The following is a 21583-nucleotide window of genomic DNA, read 5'->3' on the forward strand; positions in this document are numbered from 1 at the left end:
TATTGAACAAGCAATTTAAAAAAGCTTATTGATGTAAAAATGCTGAAAAGGGGGTATCCGTTATGTACTAGCAGTAGGGGTGAGGAGTGACACAGTGTGGGATGCCTGCAAGACTAAGTGAAGCAGAATTCTTGGTATCCACATGTAACTGGTTTGCAGGGAACCAGTTCAAAATGGTACTTAATTTTTTAGGTACACTTCTGAACTGTTCCAGGCCATTTTACATTGGCTTAACAAGCTTGTACGTATGTCTGCCTTAAACACATATAATGCTTTGAAAGGTTTAAACCAATCTGGACTGCAGTGACTTTTTTCACAGAAGGATAAGCAATCTGTTAATATGATTCTGTGAAACATAAGTGCATGAGAATGTGTGTGTTAAGTCTTCTGGAGAGTTAACTTTTAAATGAATATCTGCTTATATGTAGGATGTTTATGTTAACTTTTTGTACAAAAAGTATTTTTGAAGGAATTTGCCCCCTTTAATGATTCTGCAAACAAAGAAACTTTAAAGTGAATTTTAAAATTTTCCTCTGTGGTATAAGCTTCCTCAGCTTTAAAAAATTATACTGAGCATTTTGAGGACACAGAGCATGAATTCTGTGCAAAAAAATGAAATGGAAAATGTTTGTCTAGGTTGGCTTACTGTTCTTGGTATATGCCAATGTTTACATTTCTTATCTCCAAATAACCTAGCCTCTTTACTTTACTTTAAGCCTCAAGAAGTAGGTATACTACAGAGATAGTGCTGCTTTAATTAAAGTTCTATACTACTGTGTAACATAAACTTTTGTTTTCCATCCCTAGAGTATGAGGAAACTGTAACATCACTTTTTGAATGTGGCCTGTTTGCAAACATACTTACAAATGCTCATTCAGGTATGTAAACATTTGCTGCAAAACAAGGGACTGTACCAGAAGTGTGGTTTTAAGCATTAAGGTTTTTATTTTGATGGTTTGGATACTTAAAAGGAAGTTCTAATCCATACTTCCCTTTTTTGAAACTCAGTTCATAAAACATTAAGAGAGCCCCCCGTGACATCAGTATCAGACACACGATATGTTTTATTCCTTTCAGAGAAGTCTAGAATAGAAGTTATCTGCTTCCCTCCATACACATCTGTGGAAGCTATTGAAGTGTTTGAGTTTGTTTCCCCCCCAAATGGGGCAGTTTTACTTGCCTGTAGTACCTATTGGCTGTCCAGTCCTTGCCTTCATGCTCATCATAATCCTTGTGGGGGTGTGTGGGCATGAGGGTGGGGTTTGTAGGTGGGGGGTGGTATGGGAGCTGCGCCCCATCAGTCCATGCAGGCTCTGCATGTCTGTGTGCAGTTTTCTGCACTCCTGCAGGATGCTGCACATGGAGGTGTGGAGCCCACAGGTTCCATATCCCCCCCAAATACACTCACCTATCAGGCTGAGAGGGCTCCATTTCTTCCATGTGCAGCATCCTGCAAAAACATAGGAAACTGCACACAAGGGCGCATTGACCCAACCAGGCTCTGTGCCTCCATGTGCAGCATTCTGCAGGAATGAAGGAAGTTGCACATGGAGATGCAGAGCCTGCCCAGCCAGTCCTGTGTGTGGAATGGGAGCTGTGCGCTATTGGCTGAGCAGGCTGCATGCCTCCTTGTGGGGCTTCCTATGTTCCTGCAGGAAGTTGCACATGGAGGCATGCGGCCTGCCCCATAGCTCATGGACCAGAAGCTGTGCGCTGTTAGCTCAAGCGGTCTCCACGGTTCCATGTGAGGCCATACACTGAAGCGCAGAGCCCACCTGGGCCAACAGTATGCAGCTCCCAGTTCGCTGGCTGACTGGGCCCTCCATGCAGGGCTTTCCCCAACACCTCCCCACTCCCCTGCCCCCACCCATGCACCTATGCCCTGCCCCGCTGGGTCTTTCCATAATCTCCAGCTCTGCTAGTGCCCCTTGTCAATGACCTGCTGCCCTTTAGCCCTGCCAGCCCCGCTTACCTCACAGGCTCCAGGAAGGAAAAGTGAGCCTGAGCCAAGTCCGGGGGGGTTTGCCGCCCTTTTTGCAAGAAGTTCTTACAGGATGAAACTCTGCCAGCCTGAGCTCTTTGCAACAGTGGGAAATCTGTGTGCATCTCTGCTAAAAGGAATAACCTGTATTTTCTTTGATAAAGGGGGGGAGATCCATGTTTTTCTGTTTTTTCCGTGAGAAATGGAAAACCCAGCTCTCTGGTGGTAGGTATTTTGGAAATATAATGCTGGAGCATGCACACCCCAATGGAGGCTGCCTTTAGAAAACTTGATTCTTTCTAACACTTAGCTCTAGAATAGGGATCAGCAACCTAGAGTCTGCCAGCCACATCAGGCCCAGGGAGCAGTCTGCAGACACGGGGCTTCAGCAGTAATCACTTTCCCTTGCCACTACAGGGAAAGATGCTAGTAGCAGCTAGGTTCTAGCACCTGCCTGCCTTTAAGGCTGCAGGCCAGACTGACCCATTCAAAGGGATGCTGACTGCTCTAGAAGCTTGCCAGGCTGTGTTTAACTCTCTCTTCACTGGACAGAATTCCAACTGCAGAGAAGAACTCTAGAAATGATTAGAGCAGGCAAACTACATTGACTGCACACTAGCAAGTGGTGTGATCCCTCCAACCCCTTCCCTCCAGTCAAGGCTAGGACCTAGGTGAGCAGCCAAGTCTTTATTTTTAGAATAAATTGCAAACATACACGTTATTTTACAGGAATACACAAGTGACACTGCACAGAAATGATGTCTTTGGTTCTTTTAATTAGCTATTTTAAATGTAATAATTCAAGTTTAAATGCTGTTTTAAGAGTCATTTAAAGATGTCAAATCTAGCCTCATCAGGAGAGCCCTCAACAAATAGACTATAGTTTGGAACAAACAAGTGTGTGTTCCCACCATGCATTTTAACTCCAGTGCTCAAAGTAAAATCCATCTTGTGACAGAATCAAAATATAAAACACGATAGCCTAACAAAATGTGTTTGAGAACTGTTCATGGTGAAGTTTCGACAAACAAACAGTCTTAAGTAATTTGTGATCAGATGCATATATTTATGTGTTTTACTGCAAATAAGGGTGGTGGGGTTTTAAGATTTTCTTCTCACCACAGGGACAGAGGAAAAGATTCAGGAACTTCTTGAAACCCGGAAAAGGCTGGATACTCGGATTGAACTGCTGCAAGAGTTAAAAGAAGAAGTAGTCCTTCCTGTTCAGGAAAACAGAGCCAGTGCATCTAGTTCAGTGTCTGAATAGCCATGAAGTCTTATAGTAGTGGCTTCAATCAAGACTTTGTTTTTTAAGTGACAAAAGTTACCGGGACCACGACAGGGATACTAGCAAAAACTGGGTGATTTATTATCATTTTTTCTTTAAATACCTCACTGTTGCAATAACATTTTTGTTGTCCCTTTAATTTTTACTGTGGCTCAATGAGTTACTTTCCTTTTTTAAAAAGCAAGCAAGCAAGCTAAAACAACCCTTCCATAAAAGATTTTTTATTTGTAAAAGCTCTAGCCTGGAGCCTCTTAACAATTAGCTGCTATAGACCACTCTTTACCAGTCATAATGGCAGCCTCCCTTCAGACCATGTATCACTGATTTTTTTTTGCTGTCTGCTTATAGACAGCAAACAATGAGATTAAGTTGTTTTAAAGACTATTTTGCTGCTTTGGCTTCCAAAGAGGGAACATTAGCAAAACTTGCACTTGAAGAAGCATTTTGAATCATAAATAGGAGTTTTTATTAAATGTTTTCCTCAATTTACAGTGTTAATGTTTAAGTAGTAGTTTAACTTCAGTGCTGAGAGATTGCATCAGTCATTTGCAGACTGCCAAGGATAGCTGGCTCTTATTCACTGACAGACGTGTATCATTTAAGACTATGTCAAATAACACGTTATCATCCTTTATGAATTCAGAACACTTTTGGCATCCATGTGTTTAGTCTTAAACTTTCCTATATTAAAATGGTTTGATTACAGAAAAAGTCACTGTTTAGCTACAAAACAGGGGGAAAAAATGGAAAAAAAACTTGACAATAAAGTGTTTTTGTAAAACATGTTTTTTTTGTACTTAAAACTAATAACATAATCAGCATCCAAAATATGCTGTAGAGTAGAATCCTGTATATTTTTCTCTGCTAGTCCACAACCTTGACAATTCTTTCAAAACCCCTGCTTTTATCTCGATTCACTGAATGGATAAAATACAGGTGGAAAGGTAGATTTTTAAAAACCTTTATTGATCTGTTATAGGATGGAGTTAAACTACACGTTAAAATACATGTTGTAGGGCACTAAACATTGTTCATTTGCTCTTTTGCAAAACTAGTAATACCATTCCCCAATAATTGGCACAAAAGGATATATTTGGGTTGTTCAGGTAGAAATAGGGGATGATTCCATGGGCAAAAGTAGACATTCTTCCAGGAAGTCCTGCCTCCATAAAGGAAGGGAGGAAAAAAGAGCTAAAGTAGTACTATGACAGATAAATGAGACTAACACCATACATGTATTTGTAGCTCTAATTTGCTTTGAATTAGATCTGTTATTTTCAAAGATTCCCAAGGGAATTTTATACCAAATGCATATAGGGTGTATAGTACCTTTTTAACTTATTTTAAAACTGCTACCTTACTCTCTGCACGTGTTGGTTTTTTAAGCCTTTACACCCTAGTAGCCAGGGCTTGGAATGAAATCTTCAAAAGTATATATTCTGTGTTTTTTTTTTTTTTTTACTAGGATTTAAGCAGTGTGACTAATAGCCCAGCCCAGCCAACCCTCATCTTAACTTTTGTGCTGTTTTACTTGTTACAGCTTGAGAGAAGTGGAAAGAAGAAGATTCTTCTTTACTAGCTTCAAGTTAGTTTCTGATTTTTGGGATGAGTGTCTGACATTACTCACTCTAAGATTTCTATTGAGTGGAAATAAAATGAGAAAAACTATTTAGCTTGAAGTTCAACTCCAGATATATTAAGCAAAATTAATGAGGCATCTCAGCTTAGTTGTAAAGAAATTTGGGAAAAGTGGGGGGGGGCCCCCACAGGGAAATAATTAAGCTAACATTTCATTAAAAGGCTTCTGATGCTCCTGCTCACCCCTTTTATTGCACCCAAGACATGTTATGTAAATCCTGTGATAGGGCCAGCTTATATTTCTTGTGTCTCAGTTCTTTCTTTGTTAACGTATCAGGATAAGATTTGGCCAGAACTGCTAATGACAGGATGACACTAAGATGTCAGGAGAAGTGGGCATGCTAGAAGGGAGGAATAGGTTGCAATTGGACCTAGACAGGGTACAGGGGTGGGTGGATGAGAACAGGATGGGTTTCAACACTGAGAAGTGCAAGGTGATGCACCTGGGGGAGAAGAACCAGCAGCATACCTACGGACTGGGGAACTCCCTTCTTGTCAGCACAGAGGCAGAAAAGGATCTTGGAGTCATTATTGATTCCAAGATGAACATGGGCAACCAATGTGGGGACATGGTCAAGAAGGCTAACCACACCTTTTCGTGCATCCACAGATGCATCTTAAGCAGGTCCAAGGAGGTGATCCTCCCCTTCTATGTGACACTGGTCAGGCCACAGTTGGAGTACTGCATCCAGTTCTGGGTGCCGCACTTCAGGAGGGATGTGGGCAGCATGGAGAGGAGGGCCACCCGCATGAGCAGGAGTCAGCGGGGCGGGCCCTACAATGAGAGGTTAAGGGACTTGAACCTGTTCAGCCTTCACAAGAGGAGGAGGGACAATTCAATGGGTGTTTACAAACTAGTGGGGGGGGAGGGGGGAAACACGACACCAGCAGGCATTGGGGGAGTCACTGTTCCCCTAAGCACTACCAGGAGTGACCAGAAATAACAGTCACAAGCTGGCATAGGGTAGATTTAGGCTAGGTATCAGGAGGTGCTACTTCACTGTCAGGGCAGTTAGGATCTGGAACCAAGTTCCAAGGGAAGTGGTGCTGGCTCCTGCCCTGGGGGTCTTTAAAACGAGGCTGGATGAACAACTCGCTGGGGCCACTTGACCCCAGTACTATATCCTGCCATGCCAGAGGGTCGGACTTGATGATCTGCTCAGGTCCCTTCCAACCCTACCAACTATGAAGGAAACTCCTTAAGCATTAATGCCTTCCAAAGGCATAATTATCTAGTTCAAATAATATCATTCTTGGAACTTTGTATACAACATCCCCAACAGCAGGTATGTGAACATGCTCCTGTTAATCAGTTAATAACAAAGAGCCTACACCTCTGGCTCAGGTATACTAAAGCAATTATTTACATTGATTCTTGTCAGTAAACATTAGGGAAGTTACCTTTAATAAGTAATATTCCTAAATTTGAACACTGAGATAACAATGAGCTTGATTCAGGTTATGTTGTACTTCTGGGGCTAAATTCTACACCCAAGCTACCACCAAATGGCCTTTCCACACAATTATAGCTCATAGTTGAAGAAAATACTCTAGTTATCAGAAAATTAGTAACCACCTGTATACCAGTCTTGTTACATTCTGCCCATTTCCTACGCCAGGGTGGGCAAAATGCAGCCCGCCAGACCATTCTATCCAGCCTGCGAGACCCCTAAAAATTTAGAAATTTAATATTTATCTGCCCTGGGCTGCCTGTCATGCAGCCCTTGATGGCTTGCCAAAACTCAGTAAGCAACCCACTGCCCAAAATAATTGCCTGCCCCATCCTAGACCTTACAGTATTATCAAGGGCTGTTTCAGTATCTCCTAGACCAGTAGGTGTGTGCCTGTAAGGGCCAGATTTTTTTTTTTTTTCAAATGGAAAAGCTGAAATTCTGAAGCCATAGTCTGGATGTGACCATGATAGCCACAGGAAAGTGCACACTCCGGCACCATATACAGGCATTCCCTATGCTGTTACTGTGCAGTGCGCCCCGGGAAGGATGGGGAAGATTGACCTCAGAAGATCCCGGGGTCAAAAAAACATACACCTGAAAAAACTGGGGCAGCGTACATGGTGGCAGCACACACCACCCAAACCAGAGCCTGGCTAGGCTCACAGCTGCAGCTCCCAGGAGGCCCCCAGAGCACCAGATAAGGCTGCTGGATACAGCAACTGGCCCCAGCCTCCCCTAACCCACCTAGGGCAACATGCTAGGTTTTGGATGGCACAGATGTTCTCTGGGGACAAGTAGCAGTGGCACTGTGCCACTGCTACTTGTCCCCAGGGAAACATGTTCCTGCTTATGGGGATGCAGCCCATGTGCACAGAGCCTCTCATATAACACTGACAGAATAGTTTTTTCCAGCCTTTCAAGGGTAAGAGGAACCCATACCTCCTGATGTGGTATCTATACACTCCAAGATTTGAGCTTCAGTAGTTTCTACTTCAAATGAAGACTACAGAGAAACCTCTACAGACAGAGGGACTAAAATGGGCTGACTACATAGGGGGAAAATGAGAAAGAGAGTTTCAACTAATCAAATTGTATACAAAATCTGTGCCAGTGTATACTGCTCAGACAACTGTATTTTTGCTTAAGACTATGTGCAGTAACTGAAGAGAATCATATACTATACTTATTTTTATAGTTCATGCTTCTTTTCCTCTTTAAATTTGAATCTCAAAATTTTAGTCTGGAAACTCATTTTTACCCCGTCTCTTTCACAAATTGAAACATTTCTGAATAGTTAAAACAACGACACTGCTACATAAGCTTCCCCCTTTTCCTGACTCTGGAACTTCTCTTTAAAAAAAAAATCATGATTTCACTTTACCTCAAGTTTCCCATCCATAAAATGGGGAATGTTTTTAGCCATTCAGGCTGTAATAGGTACAGCATTTCATGCAAAATACTTTGGAAATCTTTGGGTGAAAGGGGTAAGGAGCAGAATTGGTTTTTTTTTTGTTTGTTTTTTTGTTTTTGTTTTACAAGAGACATTTCTCTCTGGGAGCAGGGAGGCCTTGTCAGCCAAAGAAATCTTAAAATATAAAGAACGCATTCAAGTGATCTTACAGGTGTTGGAACATTACCTTTATCCTTTTGCTCAATTTCATGTCATATTAATTTATTCATTGCTTTTGCAAAGAGAAGTGCTAGGAAAAAGTAAAATGATTAGGTTAGTTTGAGCTGGCCCAAGTGGCACTTTATATTTTCCTTATCTAAAACAGGGCTGCCCTACTTGTGACCCACAAGTTCCCATCTGGGCACCATCCGCCTCCACCATTCTGGCTGCTGCTGCTGGGGTCTCCAGACTCTAACTCCTTCCTCCATCTTCAGTTTCCTGCCACCATGCCTAAAGGCAGGGTGGGGTGGGGCCTATGGCACCCATGGTTTGGGGGTGGTATCTGCATAGCATGGCACAGCTCAGTGAAGGAGGATGTGGAAGCCACTACAGGGGGCCCATGCGACATATAGCTCCCAAACATTCAGAAATTGGACAGCCCTGATCTAAAATGCAGCATCTATTACTTCTGGAGCTCACCACCTGTTGCTCTGGTTTTGTTTCCTTCTAAATTACACAACAGAAAATGCCCAGATCTGTTTACTGCATTTCTGTTAGCATCAGCCTGCCAGACAGCTTGCAGCAACCTATTTGAATGTAATGGCAGCCAACTGCAGTAGCCGCTGCTTAAGCCATACAGCATCAACATTAATTCTGCCTAATGGACACATTCTTTCTTGGTGATTAATAATCTGTTAAATTAAATGTGTTTGCTCTTATACCCAAGATCTACTATTAAATTGAGCAGCTTCAGAAAAATGCAAAAAAAATAAAATAAAATTAGGACCAACTAAACATATGGAGTAGCTCTGACTGGCTATGTTTACACAGCAGGCAAGCAGATAGCAGGACACAAGGAGCACCTTAGACACTTAGTTATCTGTCTTTATTAATTTCCCTGGAGATCTAAAGGATGGTCAGAAAAGCCCCCAGAGTGGGTTGCCAGCAGGCCTTGAACCTTAAGACTGTAGTCTTGAAAGCATAAGCCTTGACTGCTGCAGGTACCCTTTTTGGGGCGGGGGGGAAGCAAGCTACTCTGCATAAGACTGACTTTGGCCTGTGGGTCACTCTGGACCTTCGCAGCCTCAATCTAGTCCACATTTTACTCAGGGGTCCACTGATCCCCAGCCATGTGATCTGTTCTGTTTTGCTAATGGTGCACTGATAGCTTCCAGCTCTTCTCCCTCACTACAGCCTCTAACTCACTGTTGCTGGAGAGGCTAGAGGGAAATGATCACCTGCTATCCACAGCCTACATGAGTAAAGTGTTGCCAACCACTGGCACAGGAAGTTGGAATTAGGCAAAATCTACATTATGTTCATGTGGGTTACACATTTCTGTCTTATTCGTTAGGAGACAGGAAGCCATAATTGCCACTGAAATGTTCATCATATTCCATTTCATCAGAGCACTTCTTTTTCCAGTCTAATTATTGACCAAACATCATAGTTTCCTTTAGAGGACAAATCTTTTCTTTCTCCATTCTTCCTTTCCACAAGCCAAGCCTTTAAAGTAAGTACTGCAATTCATTCCATTGCAAGCCAAAAGCAAAGCAAGCAGCTCTACTGCATACTTCATGTGTAACCTTGAACCATCCCCTGTGTTCCTTTAGAATGGGGAATACAACTTCCCTGCTAAGTAATTATTTGAAGTAGCATCTGTGATATTTTAGTCACTTTGCAAATAATGTCCAAAAGTTTATGCCTCAAAGTTTTACAATTATAAGTTAACAGACTGGGAGGCACTCCAATACTGCACTGAACGGAGGCTAAGTACATGAACAAGTAATTCTTTCCTGGAGTTCAGAGGTGCTTCATTACCAGGCACTGCTAGTACGTATTGCAATAGATGTAAAAGAAAATACAAGTAACATTTCCTCAACTCAAAGAGCTTAGAGTAGATGATTTGAAAAGAATGGCAATTTTATTACAAGTAATTTTTAATACAATATTTCAGTGCAAAAAACACTTTCCAACAGTAGTCTTATGTCCCCACTCCCCCACCCCCTTTATTTCAAAAGATACTTCTGGGGACAAATCACAAATAGGGAACTGCATCTTTCAATTATTATATCTACTGTTTGTACAGAAGTAGACTACACTACCATTTGTGGTAAGGTACTTCCTTAACTTATAGCTAAATACCTATATTACTTCTAAGGACTGAGAAGTTCTTTGAAAATATTTTGTAGCTACTTCTTTTTTCCCATTTCTTCTAAGCCTTGAATATACTTAGTGATTTATATACAGCAAATTACAAACAAGTTCATAATCATGCAACCACAATAAAAATAAATCAGTCACATCTGCTCCTTCATAAGCCCATAGGGCTAGAATTTCACATGAAATGTTTCAAGGGTTCGATGCAGACTATGCTGGAATTCCCCAGAACCAAATGATGGTTATTAAAAATATTAATGGATCATGATGTTATGAAATTCCAGTTCCTGGTAGCAACAGATGAATCTTTACCAGCGCTCAAGATCTTTATGCTTCAGTTTTCCCTCCCTCAGGACTACAGCCATCTCAAAACAACGTCTAGATTTCCAGATTTGCCAATGTGACTGAATGTTTGACTTGAATTATCACTGTTCACTCTTAAAGCATAGATACAGGACACAGAACATTCTTTTTTGGTGCATTTCTATAGAGTTTTACACCCTCTGGTATAAATAAAAAGGAATAGGTTTTTTGGCTTGCTTTTGTTTTTTTATCAGCAGTTATCAGCCTGTTGTTACATATAAACACAGCACACCAACTATAATCATAAGACCTTACATCATCCAAAACTTACAGCCAGGTGCTTCAGTTCTTAAAGGCTCCACATTTACTAGCTTTAGCAATGAATTCCTTTAGTAGAGGGCCATCCATTTGCCAAAATGCTGCAGTCTGTGTCACTTCTGTCAAATGATTGACACAAAACTTAAAGCAGAATTCTTCTAAATCCTAGACATAAAAGAAAAAAAAAATTTAGTAGCTTCTATTATATCACAAGAGCTTTTTTTTTTTTATAATTAGGCTCAAACATTTTTACATTTCATAATCATAACTCAATTCACTCCAAAAATACCCATTATTCCAGTGATTTTAGAACTTCATCCATGCTATAACTACGATGGAACAAAAATAGTTCCTCCATTAGTCTCACAAATATATTTGCAACCTTCCATTTTATATACTAATTCAAAATGGTTCGTTTTTACTGAACTACCTAATCTTCCTTCAAAAGTCTTCCGTAGCTTCCAATTAAAATGTTACCAACTGTTCCTTGTAGAGGGAAACCTTATCTTCTACATTACAGAATCCTATGCTCTGTTATAGGAGCTGCTGCATCCTTCACAAGCGTCACCCTTTTATTCTCCCACCAGCTTCTAACATTCATCTGACAGACACCACTAGTCTAAAGGCTTACTGAATGCTTAATACATTTTAAAGGACAATCAAGCCACCTGGAATGTACACACATTAGAGATACAGCTCTATTTGTATTTTTCACTTGAGGCTAAAATGGAAAGTTTGACAGTCAGGCTGTGATCTTTGGCACTGCAATATGATAAAATATGCCTTGGTGTAAGATCAAGATGCTTGAAGCTGTCTCTGAAATAACTAACCAGGCAGCCAGAGGTATAATACATTGTTGTAATTATTTTGTGGCAAACGTACAAAATAGATTTTAAATAAAACTACATCATACACATTTACTGTATTACAGTATTTTATTTCTTATATTCTGTGTCAGAGAAACAAACAATACACACAGAAATGTCAGTTGTAACAAAAAACTACTTTGGAATTTAGAATTCTACTGAAAAGTAATTAAATCATATACTTGAAGACTGGTGCACTTCATGTAGTGCTACATAAAACAAGGTTCTAAGTCAATGCTTCCCAAACTTTTCCTCAGCACAGCCCCATCTCCTCAGCATGGCCTCTCACTCCCAACCCACAGTTCCCCCACCCCCACAACTCCATCCACTGATGTTATGACTCCATCTGGGGTCACAACCCAGTTTGGGAACTGCTGTTCTAAGTTTTAAAAGCAAAACTACTAGTTAATTATGTGGAAAAACTGGACCTAAACTATAGCTCTGACTGACTGGAGTATAATGGGTCACTTCAGAAAACCAACCAACCTTAGTACTAAAGTAAAACATTACCATATCATGAAACTCTGTAAACAGATGATGCAGCCTGACCTATTGCTTTCTAAAAGAAACAATGTTCCCTGAACTAGGTCCAGAGTTAAAACTGAATAACTCCAGTAACTTTAGTACACACCACAGGCAGGCTGCAGACAGTCAAACATCTGTTTTCTGAATATGGTTAGATTTCAAGAGCAGCTCAGTCACATTAGTGCCATCCATTTTTAGCTGGACTGCAATTTTTATACCTGTCATAACCCATAAAACATTATTTCATAAGCTTAATTTAATAAGGAGTTATGCACATGCTATAGCACAATAATTTGATTATTTCCTACTCTTTAGTAGAACAGTCATGATACATGAGAAATGCATTCTGCAGGACTCTCACTTCTGGCTGCCAAACCATACTTAATGTTTTTACAGTCACCTGTATTAAATTAAAAGTGGTCAAAAACCTCCTGTTGAAATTACGAATGTATATTCTATTAACTTCAAGTGAAAAAACCTTTACAAATAACAAAAGGCTTCAAATAACTGCAGTCCTTTCAACACAGGCAAAGTTAATAAGCAGATGACTATCACATACAGTAAACCAGCCATTCTGATAAGGCACATTAGTGAGCAACATATTCAAAAGCTTTGAAGCAAGTACAGCCGCACAAGGACACTGTGCATTTTGGCTGCTTTAAAGCACAAAACCTTAAAAACAAAACCAAAAAATATATATATACACATATATTTCAGTGGAGCACCATAACCTTTCATGAGAATGCAGAGGCAATGGAAAACGAGCCAGCTCCAGTAGAGGTGCAAATCTGATAATAAAGAAGCCACTGTAAATAAATGCCAAAGAAAAATCAAATCTTACACACGTTCAGGAGCTGAAAAACACTGTGCCAGATGATCGCCTTAAGTAGTGAAATATTTAGGAATTACTTAAGAAAAAAATCCTACCTCCCCCACCCGAGTCACACACTTTATTTGACTACAAAACTCACCATTACTTGGTCTTATAGTGAGATTTGCAGACTGACATTTGATTACATTGTACGAACAGATTTTATACCCAAGGACTGGAAATGTATTTTATTTGGATTGTAAAACAGACCTTTTCTTTGATGCAAGAGAAGATAATGAATTTATTTCCATCTGAAATTTGGCAATTAAAAAAAATTTTATTATTGATTTGTCTCTCTCAAGTTCCATGAACTTTGATCCTTGAGGACCGAACATTTGTCCTTTCATTCCCAAAACATACTTGCTAGATCTCACACATTTACAGGATTACCACGATGCAAAGTGTAAATACAAAATAAGATGACAAATATTTCAATAGCACCAATATACTATTATCTGTACCAAAGTAAATAAACAGAGCACAAAACAGGTCTACTTGGTGCCTTTTATGTCATCTGCTCAGCTTTGTTAAGTTCAAGGTGTCCAACCAAAAAGGTGAGAAGGCAGGAAAACTGGGCCATAACAAGTGGCCCAGGGCTGGAGGCCTGCTTTCTGTAGTTTGCCTTGGATAGGAATGATAAGAAAAGCCCCAAATATACAAAGAGGATTTAAAAAGGTACAACTAGTGTACACATTTTAAAAAACATAACATACAAAAATATTAGTCTTAGTGAAATCTACCACGCAGAACTTTCAGAAACTCAAAGTTTGTTCCCCCAAGCTTTTTCTAGCCTGTGTTTTCTGTGCAAGACATTCTAAACAGGAAGTTTTCAACATAACCTTTCTTCCACTTGACACACAGCAATTTATTATGAAGCTAAACAAGAAATCATAAAACGGTCATCATAAACCACAAAGCATGAAATGTATATATATATTGCGTCTCAGCCTGTGGCTTTATTATGACCACATTAACATATACAGGTACTAGTTTTTCTGCTACTAGTTTATTACAAAAATACAGCTTCACATATAACTGTCTTAAAGTCCAAGGAACAGCATCAGAATTCTATTGATACAATTCTGAATCCCATGAACAATTCTCTCATAGCAGAAGTAGAGGAGGTCTTTCTATAATTAAAGCAAAACCAACTGCTTTGTTCCATGGCTTTGCTCATCTATTTAGTTATCTTAAACTTGAAAATTTTACCTCTGCATCATATCTGACTGCAGCAGAGAGCAATGAGAATGCATTTTCCACAGTAATTCCTCTCTTGATAATGTGTTGACATAGTTTTTTCAACCTGTTTTCACAGTAAGATGTGGCCAAATCCAAAAGTCCTACAATTAGAAGATACCATTATATTAGCCACTTCTAATAATCTGTTTTTATAGTAAAAACTTAAGCTCTTCAGGACATAAAATCGGATCTTCATCCCCTAAGGGAGGTGCCATACACAAATGCTATGGATGTAACTGTTCAGAAAACCCATTTTACTACCACACAGCAAGAAAACAAAAGTCACGTTACTTTCTTGGCCTAATCCTGCTAAAGTTACACAAATGCTTTCCTCTGAACACAGGGTTCCACTGATGTGAGTGGGGCTACCAGGGCAATAGCACAAGCATAAAATGGTTGCTATTAAAGCAAAAGCTTGTTCTTCACTCTTCAGTCTCTATAGCAGTGGTTCTCAACCTCTTTGTACGCAAGGCACCCCTCAGAAAAATGCCATCTCTTAGTTTTCACTCCTCTTGCCTATGGGTGGCCAAACTCAGAAAGACCACAGCAGGTTTAGAAATCCAAAGTGTTAAAAAGCATTCCATTTGTAATCTCTGGGCACATCCTGATGAGCATGCACATGCAGTTTGAGGCACCACAAACCTGTCTGAGGTGCTGCACACCAAACTCCGTATACATGCACCCACTCACTGCACTACTAATTAGCAGAATGGTTTTTTTTAAAAACACACCAGGAGATGCAAGTGTCAAAAAAAAAAAAAAAAAAAAAAAAAAAAACCCTGCTAAAAAGCAGAGTGGTGCATGTGGCAGTAGTGTGCACCACCAGAAACCAGAGTCTGGTCAGCCAGAGCCATGTTCTGAGTGGTCAGCCCGGCACCACTGCTGCCCCGAGAGGCCTACAGGACCCCTAAAGAAGGTTTCTGGAAGCAGCCTCCCCTATCTCACCCAGGTCATTTTGCTACTTCTACCCCACCTTGGGTCACTTTGTGCCACTACTATTTGTCCTGGAGGAAGTGTGCACCCCTGCATGTGCGCACTCATTGGGACGTGCCCTCTGGGTTTATCTTGTGAATCATTTTTGTGCACCTAACTCTATGTAGCACACCATGGCACCCCTGAAAGGACTTCTCAGCACCCTGGTTCAGAATCACTGACCTATAACATGGGAGTTTTATTCTGCAATGATTCCATACATTAACCCAAGTCAAAATCTATGCAGTTTAGTAAAATGTGCAAGTGTTTAAATTCAGAAGAAAAAAAATGTAATCAACTTTCCAACCTTTTACTCCCCAGCACTTTCTGCTAGCAGCTTTCTACAGAAATGTATGAATACTAAGCAGGGTCTACCTTTTTAAAGCACAATTATATCAGTCATCAAAAAACTGTTATACAGTAGGTCTCAAAATCATCTTTTATTCCCCCTACTTTTTTTTGTCAGTTATTCAGGTCACCAGATTTCTCATAAATTTGGCTAAGAAAGGTTGTGCTACCTATAGCATCTTCAGGTGGCAGATCAACGCTGTCTGTGTATAGATACTCAAGGAAGGCACGATACACTGGGTATGAAAACTGGTCTATTTCTATCACCTCCTTCATGTCCTCATTCCAATACGACTGGAACATGCTTCTGAAATGTTCGCATCTGGAACAGGAAGGCAGAAGCTTTACCGGGCATTCCATATTGTTATACAAATATGTTAAGAATGAACTATGTTAAGGAGTCCATTTGAAATAAATCTAGCCTCCATTGTTTACAAAAATATGCAAGGGTTTTTTGTTCTCTTCTTTCCTGTGTACTCATGTGCAACTTATAACAGCAAAATCCCCCTTTAAAATACTGCATACAAATCTTAGGTTTTTAAGATGCAATTAAATGGGACCAGGTGCAGAAAAGGGCTACTGGGAAGATTAAGGAAAATGGAGAACTCATCTTGTGAGCGGAGGTTAAGTGAGCTTGCTTATTTAGCTTTACAAAACAAAAGATTGAGAAGGACTTAGACATCACTCTTGCTAGGCACATTTTAGGGTGAATATTGGAAGGAATAAAGCTAGAGTATACACATTGTTATTTCTCAGTTACATGCTTATACCAAGTTCTCACACTTTAAAATTGTTTGAAAGATAAATATAAAAATACAGAGGACAGAGAAATCAATGGCTTCGGTAATGTGACTATGAAGTGAGGACAAGAAAGTGGGAAAGGAATAAAGCAGCATTTGAGGCTAGTGGGAAAAGGAATAAGACATTCTCCCTCAAACTGTACTTTCACAAGGACCATTATGGCTAGATGATACCTCCCAAGATCACTGAAGCACTGTGTTAGGCTAGCTCCCAGAAAGACAAAAAAATTACAGCTGGCTAATCAGTAGATTAGCATTAAAAGTAAGTTTACATATAAATGTAAGCTTAAATCGGAGAGAATACATAGAACACTAGTGAATACATTGGTCTTCCATCAGCAGATATGTTTTGCTGTAACAGGCAGCCAGATATACACTGAGGCAAGTGTGTATATTGTACTTTGGGTATACAAAATAAAACTAAACTAGATTGCAGATGTGTTTTCTACCTCTAATCAGTAGCAGACTCACCAACATACCCATCATCCACATAACAGTTAAAAGGAAATTCTCTGGGACACGTTTGGTAATACCATGTTTTACAGCTTCTTCTGGTTGTGTGATGGAGGCAGGAAGATACCCTACCCCTTCTTAGCCTATCCCCAAATGCACTGTTTGGCTTCTGCTTTCCTTCTCCATTGTCCTTCTCTGAAGCCACATGTAGGGGTAAAAGATTGCCTTAATGGTACTTAATGATCTTAATGGTACTGAGAAATTTTTTCAAGTGCTCCACTGGTGGATTTTATTCACAAGCTCAGGATCAAACTGATCACCATTTTTGCAATCAAAAATAAATTTTCCCATGGGTCAGCCTGGCAAGCACCACTTTTTGTTTTGCTTTGTTTTTGCTTTTTTCTGTAGCAAAACACACACTTGTCTTCGTAGGACCAAGACAATTCTTTATCCTAACAATTTCCCTGCTGGTTACAGTGGTCTGGTACTGACAATACCCTCATCTTTTCCGCTCTTTCCCTGTGCATACTGTGGTTCCCTTCTCTTTCCCCTAGTCCGACCCTGGATATTCCATTGCTTTGGTGCACCGAAGGAGCCAGAAGTGAATGTTCTTGTGGAACCCTTTGGACAAACAGTTGCCTGATAATGGTGTGGAACTAAACTCAATGACTTGAGAGGTTCCTCTTATTCTATGTTCCTATATTTGTGCATCAAAATAATAGCGCATTTAATGTGTGCTATAAATGACTGTAGAAAAAGATTTTGTTCACATGGCATTCAATTAAAAAAAAAAAAAAAAAAAAAAAAAAGTTAGTTCTTTAAATTAAAACCTTGTTATAAAGTTTGGACACTGACCTCCAATTTGAAGATGTTAAAATGGACTTTCAGGACTAGCATTTGGTTTCAAGTGCTTCTGTAGTAATACAGGTTTTTTTTAAAGTTTTATACTTGTAAGTTACAATTCAACAGTGTTTAAAACCAAATGCAGCACCTCACTCATATACATTTAAGTCAGTATAAAAACAAAGGTAAACAAATAGTTAATCAAAGATCTGGTAACCTTAGTGATATTATCCAAGTGTTGGAGTGATGTTGTAGCTGTGATGGTCCAGGAATTGATATTTGGGGATCCGGGTTCTCCGTTTCCCATGGATTTCCTGTTTTTAAAATCAGAGAAAACGTGGATTTTCCCTTCTAGCAGAGAAAGCTGTGGATTTCCCCCTTTTGCAAAGAGCTCTGCAGGCTGGAAGAGTTCCAACCTGCACAAGCTGATTGCAAAAGGGGCGGGAAACCCCCAACCCTGCTCAGAGGGAGAGGGGGAAGGGCAGGGCATAAGACTTTTAGTCCCAATGCTTACCTCTGGCTCACTTTCTTTCTGGAGCCTGTAAGGTTAGGTAAGTGGGGCCTGCAGGGGGATGGAGGGATGTGGGGCAGGGCTGGGGGGTGGGAAGATGGTTGCAGGATGAGGGAGTGGGGAGGTGTTGGTAAACCATGTGGAGCGCCCAGGCAGCAGCAGATGGACCGCTGGCAGCACTAAAATCGGCCCGATCAAGCTCGATGCCTCCATGTGTGGCTTCCCTTAAGGGCCCATAGTGCTGCTGGTGGTCCACATGCAGCTGGCTCACAGTTTCCCCCGTGACCTGACGCAGCCGGGAGCAGAGGAGCTGTGCAAAAAACCTTCTCACTGCTTCTCGCACCCCTGCTGCCCTGGCAACACGCTCCCTGCATACTGGGCTGCACTGAGGACAACAGCGCAGGGCTGTATTACTGAAAGCACCAGCATGAGAAGGGGGGTACATCGCCAGGGCAGCAGGAGGGGAGAAAAGTGGCAAGTAATCTCTGTGCAACCCCACTGTCCCCAGCTGCTCTGGGTTGTGCCCACTGGGCTCCAGAAGCCCTGGGGAAGGGAACCAGGGTGGGAGCTTGAGCCAGCAGCCTGCACCTACCTGGATACTGATCTGGGGGGTGTGAGTCCCTCGCATTCTTTGGGAGTTTGAGCAGCAGTGGGGAGCTGCCCAGCCTGAGCCCGTAGCAGTGAGGGAGCAGCAGTAGAGGGTGGTTGGCAAGAGATACCAGCAAGGCTGTGGGTGGGGAGTGAGGGACACTAGCAGGGCCAGGGGGACTTTGTGGGGAGGGAGGCTTTAATTTTAATCACAGATTTTGGAAGTTTTGGTAGAGAATTTGTGGTTTTTTAAAATCAGGGAAATCCAGGATCCCTGGTAATATCTTCTGTTGGGCCTACTTCATGACTCAGATAATGCTAGATAAACATTCAAATACAAGATGACCAGATGAGGAATGCCTTGCGTTTGAAAGCTTGTCTAACTTTATCCCAACCATGAAGTTGGTCCAATAAAAGATATCACCTATAAAAATTCTTACTTCTTGCAAGATATTATCCAAGAAATTTTCAAGATTACTAATGCTCCATGTAATAAAAAGATATTGGTACACCAATTGTGACAAACCCTCTATTTTTTGATAATTAAGGCAAAACCAAATGCAAATTCCATTCTTTCAATTGACCAAAAACATAGGCAGAGGCGATTTCAAATACACTTCAGTACACTGTGAGAGCTGATAAACATGCCACTCCCTTACTGTAACTCATGGCACTTGACAGGAAACACCATGAGTCATAGCAATCTCATCCCCTCCCCCGCTGCCCCCAACCCAACGGATGTTCGGCTGTTGGGTCCATGGGGGGAGGGGGGGATTGTGCCTCACTTTGGAGTGGTTGCATGTCTGTAGCCTCTTCCCCTTGGCCTTACCTCCCTGCTCCCAGCTCTGGTGCTGCCTTCAGGCAATAGGAGGTAGAAAAGGATGAGGAAGGAGCTCAGGCTGGGGTTTGCCCAGCCTGCGCTGGAGGGTGGGGTAGATAGACTGGAGCCCCCCACTTCTGTCAGTGCCATTAGACTAAGTACAGTAGATTGGATTTCCTTTCCCCATGCCTTAGTGAGGAAGTTAATTGGTTACTCTGCATGCAGTAGAGCAGCAACCTGCAGCACATGTCACAAGTAACACAAGCAGCCTGTATGGGACATAACAGATTGGGAAGAGGACAGGCAGTAGAGTGACAGATAGGGCAAGGAGCAGAAAGCAGAGTATCAGATTGGGCAGGGAACAAAGGAAAGGAAGCATAAATAAACAGAGAGCACAGGGCAGGAAACAAAGTAGAGCAGCCAAATTAGGCAGGGGGGAAAGGGATCAGAGTGGGACTCGGGGACTATTTTGTGGCTTGCCTGCCAAAAACATTGGCCCCCACTGCAACAGAAGTACTGAGTACCCAAGAAGCATAAAGCAAAAACTACCTGATTTTCAGAACAGCTTTATGAACATGAATGTATTTTCCATCAACACGGAACTTTAGGTCTGAGGTTTCTGGGCTATCAAACTCTTTCTTAAGAGATTCAGCTACTGTTAAAGAGTCTTCATGCTCTGTAAAAAGACAAAAAATGGTATTGGTTTTTAAATCTTTCTGCTTAATGATAACGTAGTCATTTTGCACCAACTTAATGAAAATTAGCTGGTCGATAAGTTGTTGTTGGATAACATTATAATATTTATTCATTAAATCCTTGGTAACTATGTTGGAAGCCCTGACTGCCATGCTATGAAAAGTATGGTTATACAACAGCCATTTTGCTACTGATGCAGTACTTCTCTTCAGTATTCTTGGAAGTTGAGTAAAATTACTACACAGGACAGGCTTCCAGATGGAGCTCCCTCAGCATGTAGACAGCTCTTATGCAGCTCTGGAAAACACTGATTTATTTTCCTGGTATGAAATGGAGACCATAAGACCCATGTATCTCATGTATTAAGAGACAAAATAATTTAGGTGACATGACTCTTTAATATTTATTATTAAAGAGAATAAAAACAAAACAAAAAACATACCCTTAATATAGTTTAAGCATTTTCAGAATTTCTAAAAAGGAAATTGATTGACTATTCAGGGAACAAGTCCCTTAACACTAATGCCCAGAGATGGCAGGGGCCACTGGAAAACAACATGTGCCTACGTAAGTGCCATTTTATGTGGTACCTAGCATCCCATTGTATCCTTTCCTCATTTTACCCTTCACTTTGTTAGGAACAGTTTTCACTGTACTGGGATTACTTACGGCAGCTTACCACAACTCACTGAACAGAAAAAGGTCATGGACCTTTATTTCTGTATGGAGTGTTGTAAGTCTTTCAAACAGAGGAGCACAAAAGCCAACTCTTGCCACAGGGATTTCTAGCAATCTGACAACATACAGGCCAGCATACTACAGTGCAAAAGATATGCCAGAAGAAATTTTAACATTACAAAAGCCTAAGTCTGTCTGTCTGTCTATTTGAAACACTTTATTCATGCTCTGATTGGCTAACAAACAGCCATTCTGACAGAAGGCAGCCCGCCACCATGATGGTGGGGACACAAGGGACAGAGCGGGGAGGAAGAGGCCAGCACAGCTGGTCTTGGCTACCCTGCCCCACTCCTTGGACGCAGCAGCAATACAGCAGACAGAAGGGGGGGGGGGGGGGGGGGGGGGGGGGGGGGGGGGGGGGGGGGGGGGGGGGGGGGGGGGGGGGGGGGGACAGAAGGGGGGGGGGGGGGTGAGGCCATCTGGGCTTGCCTCACCCCTGCCCCGCCCTGCTCCCTGCAGGTAACGCAGGGGAGGAGTGGGCCCAGGCCCAAAGCGGGAGGGACAGGAGTGGGCCCGGACCCCAAGTAGCAGGAGGGAAGAGGGAGTGGGCCTGGACTGGGA

The 21583-nt window shown here is 41.5% G+C and overlaps 2 protein-coding genes across 10 annotated transcripts in view; one reads left to right on the plus strand and one right to left on the minus strand.

Moving 5' to 3' along the window:
• PHF11 (PHD finger protein 11) overlaps window positions 1-15786 on the plus strand; it is a 79287-nt gene extending 63501 nt beyond the window's left edge. For 6 of the 7 annotated variants that reach the window (XM_019529965.1, XM_019529966.1, XM_019529967.1 and 3 more), the window contains 2 exons: window positions 808-879; window positions 3107-3622. In XM_019529965.1, coding sequence (XP_019385510.1) covers window positions 808-879; window positions 3107-3249 — 215 coding nt within the window. In that variant the 3' untranslated portion in view covers window positions 3250-3622. Of the gene's footprint in view, window positions 1-807; window positions 880-3106; window positions 3623-15691 lie in introns of those variants that run through there. The other variant, XM_019529969.1, reaches the window with a different exon arrangement.
• The window catches only part of RCBTB1 (RCC1 and BTB domain containing protein 1), a 36915-nt gene continuing 18926 nt past the window's right edge, over window positions 3595-21583 (minus strand). The window contains exons 7-12 of one of the 3 annotated variants that reach the window (XR_002100028.1): window positions 20138-20264; window positions 15744-15895; window positions 14224-14354; window positions 10766-10917; window positions 8000-8062; window positions 3595-4433 (exon numbers count right to left, since the gene is read on the minus strand). Coding sequence is in view for 2 of the 3 variants with exons in the window: in XM_019529953.1 (XP_019385498.1) it covers window positions 10777-10917; window positions 14224-14354; window positions 15744-15895; window positions 20138-20264 (551 nt within the window). In the remaining variant the exon portion in view is untranslated. Of the gene's footprint in view, window positions 4434-7337; window positions 8063-10656; window positions 10918-14223; window positions 14355-15743; window positions 15896-20137; window positions 20265-21583 lie in introns of those variants that run through there. The other 2 variants (XM_019529953.1, XM_019529952.1) reach the window with 2 other exon arrangements.

The sequence above is a fragment of the Crocodylus porosus genome, unplaced genomic scaffold, assembly GCF_001723895.1.
Source record: "Crocodylus porosus isolate Cpor-Errol unplaced genomic scaffold, CroPor_comp1, whole genome shotgun sequence".
In the NCBI taxonomy this organism is placed as follows: Eukaryota; Metazoa; Chordata; order Crocodylia; family Crocodylidae; genus Crocodylus; species Crocodylus porosus.